At 34.4% G+C, this 8,812-nt stretch overlaps 1 protein-coding gene across 1 annotated transcript; it reads right to left on the bottom strand.

Moving 5' to 3' along the window:
• Nucleotides 1-215: 215 nt before the first annotated feature.
• On the bottom strand, nt 216-8,111 carry CFAP20DC (CFAP20 domain containing). Its single transcript, XM_081811108.1, has 5 exons — nt 7,629-8,111; nt 6,793-6,955; nt 5,120-5,236; nt 3,806-3,925; nt 216-1,397 (listed from the first exon to the last, which is right to left on the bottom strand). Exons 1-5 carry the CDS (start codon nt 7,857-7,859, stop codon nt 997-999), a joined length of 1,032 nt encoding a protein of 343 aa, XP_081667234.1. The 5' UTR covers nt 7,860-8,111; the 3' UTR covers nt 216-996.
• Nucleotides 8,112-8,812: the final 701 nt, after the last annotated feature.

Genomic DNA, 8,812 nt, shown 5'->3' with positions numbered 1-8,812 from the left:
CATATTCTCAACTGGCTCTGAAGGTAGGAGCAATGAACCTAATCTACATCCTGCTGTCCAAGGGGAATTCTTGATCAGTTATAATTATTAAAAAAATTTTTTTGCAAGCATATACAAAAAGTTTTTCTAATTATTATTATATAATAATTATATATAACTTAATATATAATTTGCTATATTTATATTACCTATAATTTAATATATAGTTATTATATATTGTTATTATATAATTTTGACATAGAAATAATTTGTATCATTTTACAAAACCATAACTCGACTGTAATCTGCTTTTAAGAAAATTATTTTTCACAGAAAATAGGGATGCCTATCATTAGAGAACAAAGCTGAATTTCACAAATTCATTTCATATGAGGGAAAAGAGTCATCATAATGTATTAAGTTTTAAACAAATGTTTCAGAACTACTTTCCGTTTGGTTTATGACAAGTTTTTTTTTAAACTTTATGTGAATTTACTAATTTATAAGATATATTTGTATTCTAAATAATTGCCAACAGAAAACCTCGGGTAAGGCAAGTCCCAGCACTAATCCATGATTCATTATCTAAACTTTAATTGGCACAACTCTTGAAACTCTGGGACCATATGGAAAATAATGAGTCTTAATAGGTCTAAGGTGGAGGGATGGTAGGGTAGTGAGGAAGCCAGAAAACCATCAATTCAGAATGCTTAGCCACTGCAGCACAATCTGCCCAGAGAGCTAGAACAATGTGTTCTCAGTGTTTTACTGGTTTCGCCATCATATAGCTAAACTGCATGTTATTTCTCTCATTCTGTGAGACAAAAATTAAAATGAGAAAACAAAAACAACCCCAAAACTGGTTTCCATAATTAAAAATGAAATTGGCTGACTGTTAATAAAAAAGGCAGCAATTTAGAGTTACCATAACAACCCGAGGCAACTGTTGACTGACACTGCAATCTGCCACCTTTTTATAAATAGCAGTTGATTCCCCTTCTTTCATTTCAGCTGGTTTTAGTGCTCAACGGAGCTAATGGAACAACTGCGCTTTAGAACGACTTCACTCATCAAGCAGTGTACCTCTTCGCTGCTGTCACCACCGTAAAAATCATCCTCCGATTTGGTGTCTCTCCTTGTCACACTGGCATCCTCTTTTAGATCCAAAATAAATGGGCACCCCTCTGGGGACATGTTCTGAGTTTTTCCATGAGGTGCTGATCGTGGTCTTGATGAAAAAGTGAAAATGTCCTTTGGAACAACCTGGGTTTCCTCTGCCAGTTGGCCATGTTCACTCTCCTTGCTGGCTTCCAGCCACAGATGTGAAGTGTGGCAGGAATCATCATCCAGAAGGAGAGACTGTCTGCTGGACGCCAAATGGGAAATGCGATCATCATTTTCAGGAAATATCCACTCATCTGACATTTGGGAAAGATGACAAAAATTAGAGGAGTGTTCCATCAGTGTTATATTAAGGCAGGTAGTTAGGTTAAAATTTCTTGGGTTGAAACAGAGATTTATCAAATAATGCAGAAGCCAAGGAATGCAATTTATCCACCATCTTGTGACCTGCTAAACATTTAACCCATAGATCAGTGCCTATAGCTACAGGAAACTTATTTGCACTTCCTCTCTGTCTGAGTTGAAACACTGGTCAGGAAATTTTTAAGTCTGAAATAATTATCACCTGTCTTGCAGCAAGTTCTTCATAGCACAGCCTCATTAATTTGACATTCCAGGAGGGAAGAAATCTTCCAAATTTAAAAGGGTTTGAGTTACTAATATCTTCTTTTAACCGCAGGAGGACAGAATATTTAATGTTTCTTTAAATAAAATAACTGGGCATTGTTTGGATTACAAATCATGGAGGAGAGGAAACCATGAAAAGGTTAACAGGCCTTTCCATTCTACTGACTGAAACAGGACAATTCATAGACTAAACTGAGTAGACTTTTCCACTAATAGTAAATCCACAGAAACACTTGTTAATGTGATTGGTAAAAAAGATCTTTAATTATAGGAGAGAATGTTTTGATACATAAATCTTTTTGCACAACATTATTTGTTTTGATTAAAAATACTGTATACTACTACTGGGATACATTTTAATCAAAACCTTAAAAAATTTTGAACTTTAAAATTTTTTTTGAAATTTAGTTGACACACAATGTTATGTTAGTTTCAGATGTACAACATAGTGAAAAGATTTTAATCTTTTATGTAACATTGAGATAGATTTTTCTAACTACGATCCAGGCAAACTGACACAGACAAATATTTATAATGAATGTCATTAAAAGCATGCTTACTTTCTTCTTTAGAATGACAGCAGGAAAAGATTGCATTTTTCTCAACTTAGTCTATTTTCCTTAAAATTTACTTTTTTTGCTGCATTATGTCAATGGTGAAAATCTTAACAAAAATCTGTGTTCAGCAGAACCAAAATGTGGACATGGTAATTTTACCCCGACTCTTGAATCCTGCTATATCTATCTTCACAAGAAAAGTAACTAAGAGATATCTAAGATTTGCTGACTTGAAACTCTAAAGCCTACAGTTCAAAAGCAACAAACAAAAAGACCTTTAATAAAAATAACATTAATGGCACAAATAAAATCATATTCATCATAATGTATTCATTTCTTAACTTAAGATTATCATTATATAATATAACTTGCTTATAAAAAGGGTAACAAATATACATTTCTTAGAGAAAATCTGTAACTTTTACATTTTCTGTAAGTAAGTAGCCCAGAGCAGGCTGAATCTACTTCATTGGACCACATTCATAAGGGAATGTGGAGGGTCTGAAGTCAGTATACCGTGAGCAGGTGAAATAAACAGATTCACTGGGCTGTCCTCTTTTGGACAGCAAATCCTTTTGCATGGTGTTAAGCACATAGCAGATGTTTTGTAAACACAGTAGATGCTTTATTAATAAATAAATGTTGAAAAAGATCATAAAAACCAATGGGCTGCATTAAGTACATTGATAGTAAAGAAAATTGGAGGACAAGATACTGGGAATCTTCATTATGCAATTCAAAAACTTGCATGACCTATTGCCAAACATATTATTAACTGTCAAAAAGTCAAAGTAAAAGGAGTGTTTCTACACCAAACGAACTCTAATTATCTCACCACCACATGCTTTTTTGGAATTTGTAGTTTTACCTCAAGTATTTCCATATCAATTGTAATGAATAATTTGGTGTGTTTTCTTAGGAAAATATGTAAATTACTGTGTAATCACAATATTGCAGCAAACAAGATAAATGCAAGAATGATCACCTAAACATCTAATTAGTTTTTCTACACAGTCAGATTTATGCTAGAGACACTAATTGCGCCTAACATTTTAATGAAGGTTTCAACATTGCATAAATAAGACTGACAAACTACAAACAATTTTCATTTATTTTCCTTTTTCCCTTGCTCAAAAACAATTCGCCTTTGTAAAAGTACCACACACCTGCTAGGAAAGATATGTTGATGGGCTCAATGCTCTACACTCCAACCATCTCCATTATAAAGAGGACTGGAGACTTGCAACAATAGGTAATCTTTGGGGACAGTGACAATGCCCTGTGAAAACTTCAAAGTTTCAAACTTTCCTTCTGAACAGGATAACTGGTGCATTGAAACTTGGAAATAAAAATGCCCTTTCATCCATTAAAGTCTGACATGCAATTGGGGTTAAGAGGAGATTTATCAAAAAATGACAGATTTTAGCAAATGACTGCATCACAACTTCTCAAAATGACTGGGTTAAACATATTGATATTTCATCAATTATTAACGATTATAGTGGACTAAAGATGCCAACCTGCTTGATCAGGAGACTGCAGTGCTGGAGAGCTGGGGTTCATCTCTGTGCTTTGTTGGGACCCACTGTTGAGGGCAACTGTTGCTTTATCTTCATTCCTGTTATTTCCTGAAGAACTGCCTTTATTGGAATAAATATTTTTCACGATGTTATTTCTTTTGATTTTTATAAAAGTTCATTTTGAAGAATGCTATTAATGCAGTGTGCTTTTCTACATGATTACTGAAAAGCACATTAGAGGTGATGATACAGATTATCTGCAGTTCTTTTCTCTTCCACTAGAATTTTTCAAAGATGAACTCAGCTGCATTTTTGTAGAGGTTCATCTTTAAATTCCTTGATATTTGCATGGGGACATTTTAGATTTAAGTTTTACAATATGCAATAAAAGGAATTCCAAAACCCATATTATTTTTAAAGGGTCCTGTATTTTTCCCTTTGGTTCCACATAAAATGGAGTGTGTTTTCTTTAAATTACAATTCTTACACAACCTGACTTAAAATTTTAAACCAAGCACTTTCCTTCAGCATCTTAAGAAAATGGACACAGAATTAACTTTTCTATCTACTATTTTATAAAAATAACATGAATCCTAACAAGCTGAATTTCAGCCTACCTAAGAACTCCTCATTTTTGAGAAATTATGCTAACAGATGTGTACATGATATACTCTGGGCTTGACTCAGGATATATGAATGCATGTGCAGACAGATCTATACTTAAATGCCTCAAATCCAATATTCAAAGGGATAACTATAATAGCCACCTATATTTATCTAAGGCTTTATTGGTTGCAAAGAGTTGAAATTTTAACCTACATTCTATTAGATGGCATGGAGTCCAAAGGGAGAGACAGCAAATGTAAAAAAAAAAAAAATACACACACACACACATATATATAGATATATATATCTATATATATATCTGAAAAGGGCCCAGTTTAAAAAGAGGAGATATAAATGAAACATGAAAAATTATGAGTTAAATTCAATTTTAGTAAAGTCTGCAGGCAGGAACTTCCTCTATCAAATTTGGGCTGTTTCTAAAAAACAATAATTTAAGCTTATTCCGCCTTTGACAGTAGAAGTAGGGAAGTCCTTTACTTCTGTGGTACTATTTAATCCAGCAAATCTCTGTTAGGGCTCTAGAGCAATTCTTTTGCAGAAGATTTGATTTCCATAATCCCTGTAGAAAAGACATTTATATTTTAAACAAATTGGTCCGTAATCCTTTGAAATTTACAACCTGCAGAGAGAGATTCCATTGCTCTGCATAATACACAGATATAAGATAGTATTGAATTAGTGCCATACCGCTGTGTGCCTCTGTCCTTTCTCTGCTGGTGCTCTTTAACCATAATCTTCTCCTGCTATTATTCTTATCTGCTGATGGTTCTTGAGGGGGATGTGGATGCATAACTTGCAGATCAGCTGGTACATTTTCATATCAAAGAACAAAAAGCCAGAACAGGAAGTACTATATGGTTTGAAATAACTCAGTAAATATAATTGTAGCTATAATGAGAATCTTCATATCATTGTGACATCATATAAAGCTGTATCAAAACCACAACTTATTCCTTCTTGGAAAATAGGCATTTGTTCAGATTCCATTATTGGGATTGTATCAGGCTTTCAAAATTACTGAGACAATTTATTCATGTAATATAACCTTATAGAGAGTTACAGGTAATTTGATTAATTATACATACAACATGCTATATTAAAAAATATAAAAAATGAAATGGATTGCTAATATAGAAAAATAATTGCTTCCTTGGATAGAGGAAGTCAATAAGTATGATTCATCAACAGCTTGGAAGGTAGTTTCCTAAAGAACCCTGCAGAACTGCGATCAAACCTGAAAAAGAACTCCTAAGTGTAATTTAATTGTGTAATCATCATCATAATAATTAACAGCATTCATAGCAGCATCTAATATTTACTGAACGCTTAATTTCTTGGTACAATATGATGTGCTTGACTGGTTTTTCTTGTTGAATCCTCACAATGACCTTTGAGGCAGTCACTCTTCATTACTACTACTATTGCCAGTAGCAATTTTATCCCCATTTTACAGATGAGCAAACTGAGGCCCACAGGGTTTAGGAATTTTGATCAAGGTCTTACAGATGGTGGTAGAGCCAGGACTGAGTATCTATGGTCTTTATGTCCTTCTCTCAGTTTTGTACTGTATGAGAAATATAGTCTGTAATAGTGATCATTAATCTCTAAATCAAATAAAATGAACCCAAATGCCTTCCTTTTCAACTCTCACAAAAGTCAGACATGCAAGAATGGAAAAACTATAGTGAGTGATAAGCCTTTGGTACTGGTCTCAATTCTTTCCGATGATTACAAACTAAAATCATTTTACCTCTCTGTTAGCCATGAACCCTCAATCTACAAACTGGGACAAAAGTCTCTTCTTCACCAACAGGGTTCTCTGTGCATCAACAGGAGAAAATAAAAAGCACTTTACAAATGGAAGAGATTAAAAGATAAAATTAAGAAAACTTAAAATGCAAGTGGAGTTCCCAAAATATAGTTATTATGGAATGCTATGTTATTTCCTCACCAGTCATCATAAAATAAAAACAGGGTACTATGGCAATTCGAAATAATGGAATAAAGAGAATATAAAGAGAATGATAGGTGGGGCGCCTGGGTGGCTCGGTCGGTTAAGCATTCGACTCGATCTTAGCTCAGGTCTTGATCTCAGGGTCATGAGTTCAAGCCCCTTGTAACCTACTTTAAATAAATAAATAAATAAATAAGTATTAAAAAAAAGAGAGAGAGAATGATAGATTCCAGAAGAGAATATATGTATAAGAATTTGAAACAGATTTCAATATCCACCATCTTTTTCATTTTTAAATGATAATTCTCTGGATGTTAAGATCTAATCAAGAATTTAACTTCAAATTTATCTTCACAAGAGCATTGCTATTTTCCCCTAGCTATTGACACTTATGTAGGATTCTTACCACGAACAGGTATAGTCTGCTTTATTTGGCGAATATTTTCTTTATCTGCTTGCTCCTCAGACTCCGGCATCAGCAAGGCTGACATCTCTGCACTGCTAACACAGTCCTCAGTCACAGACTGTTGGCATGATCGGTTATTTCTGGACCCAACGGATCTTACTGTCTGTAGGGACAGGAATTAATCTGCACATTTTACAATATGGGAATTGCATTTATTTCCTGTAGAATTTACAGAGACTAATAATATTTGGACAAATAAAAAGTGAGAAAAGAAACTAGAGGAAATGAGAAGGTTAGAAAGTTGGTGGAGAGGGAAATTATAGCAGAAAATTAGAAAGAAATGGAAGGAGAAATATAATGTGAGACAAAATAGAAGACAAACAAGTTTTCTAGACACATAAATTAAAATGTGCTTATAATCCATCTTTAGTAGGTAGGAGTTGAACTGAAAATCGCTGCGTGTGTCAGAAATTCAAGGAAATTAAAAATAAAAATATAACATTTGAGAATCTGTTCATTGTAAGGTATCTGGTGAAGGTCCAACTCCTTTTTGAAGGAGACCACAAAATGTGCTCATATATATTTGCCTTTAAGTTTTGTGAACATATTTAATCAAAAGAATACTCGGAAATGGTAATTGTGTTGACATGACAAAAATAAAACCGTTTTGAGGTCTTTTAAAATCCAGAATTTCTGTTCCAAATTTATTCAAGCCTTATGCTTTTGGCATGTATTCTCTCTGCCTCTTTCCCCCGCCACCACCCGTGCACTGGGAAAGAACCCTTCTCCTCCCATGCCCCTCACGCTTAGACAAGCTCTTCAGACCTTGCTCCTACCTCACTGGATATCCTCATGTTATTCCTTCTGCCAGAGAGTGGAGGTGGTCCCAGAACTCTGGATCCGAAAGCGATATGACAGACATCTTGATTTTTACTGTTCCGCATGCTACCTGTTCCCCTGTTAATGAACTGATCTGTTTTGTTCAAAGAAGGTAATAATAGTCCATTAATGGGCATAATGACAAACACCATGTTGCAATGTTTCTGAAAGTACAATCCAGGTGTCATATGATCTGTATCCCCCTTCCCCACTACAGGTCACTTATAAAAAATGCAGATACTGAAGCCCAACATTAGATCTACCAGATCTATAGAATTAGAATCTTGGGGAGGAGCGGCAGAAATCTATAATTTTAATGAGTTCCCCCAAATGGTTCTTATGCTGTCATTTGAGAACCACTGCCATAAATATTCTTCCTCAAAGAGAGAGAGAGAGATAAGAAAAGAAAGGAAGCTACTAAAAAATATATCTTATTTTCTCTTTAAGGAAATAATTTAAATAAAACTATTTAACTCAATGGAACAAATATTTGATTGAGCACTCTTGAGCTTTTCCTAGAAGTTGTCAGTGATACAAAATAGCTAAGATACATTGCTTGCCCTCAAGGGAGGTGAGAGTACAAGTAAACAGGTAACCGTAACATAAAGCAGCTCAGTGGAAATGAAGAAAAGTGACCTCTTGTTCCTCAAAAAATTAAAAATAGAATTACCCTATAATGCAGCAATCACAGTATTGGGTATTTACCCCCAAAATACAAAAACACTAATTTGAAGGCATTCCTGTACCTCTATGTTTATTGCAGCATTATTTACAATAGCCAAACTATGGAAGCAGTCCAAGTATTCAGTGATAGATGAACAGATTCAGAAGATGTGGTACATATATACAATGGAATATTATTTAGCCATAAAAAGAACTAAATCTTGCCATTTACAAAGACATGGATGGAGCTAGAGAGTATAATGTAAAGCAAAACAAGTCAGTCAGAGAAAGACAAATACTGTATGATCTAACTGATATGTGGAATTTAAGAAGCAAGACAAATGAGCAAAGGGGAAAAAAAAAGAGAGAGAGGGACAACCATGAAACAGACTCTTAACTCTAGAGAACAAACTGATGGTTAGCAGAGGGGAGGTGGATGGGGAGGAAGGGTGAAATAGGGGATGGGGAGTACACTTAC

Source organism: Leptonychotes weddellii, unplaced genomic scaffold (genome assembly GCF_054177405.1).
Source record: "Leptonychotes weddellii isolate Sample4059 unplaced genomic scaffold, ASM5417740v2 HiC_scaffold_563, whole genome shotgun sequence".
NCBI lineage: Eukaryota > Metazoa > Chordata > Mammalia > Carnivora > Phocidae > Leptonychotes > Leptonychotes weddellii.
The sequence above is the reverse complement of the archived record's forward strand: the minus strand, read 5'-3'. Positions and strand labels throughout refer to the sequence as shown.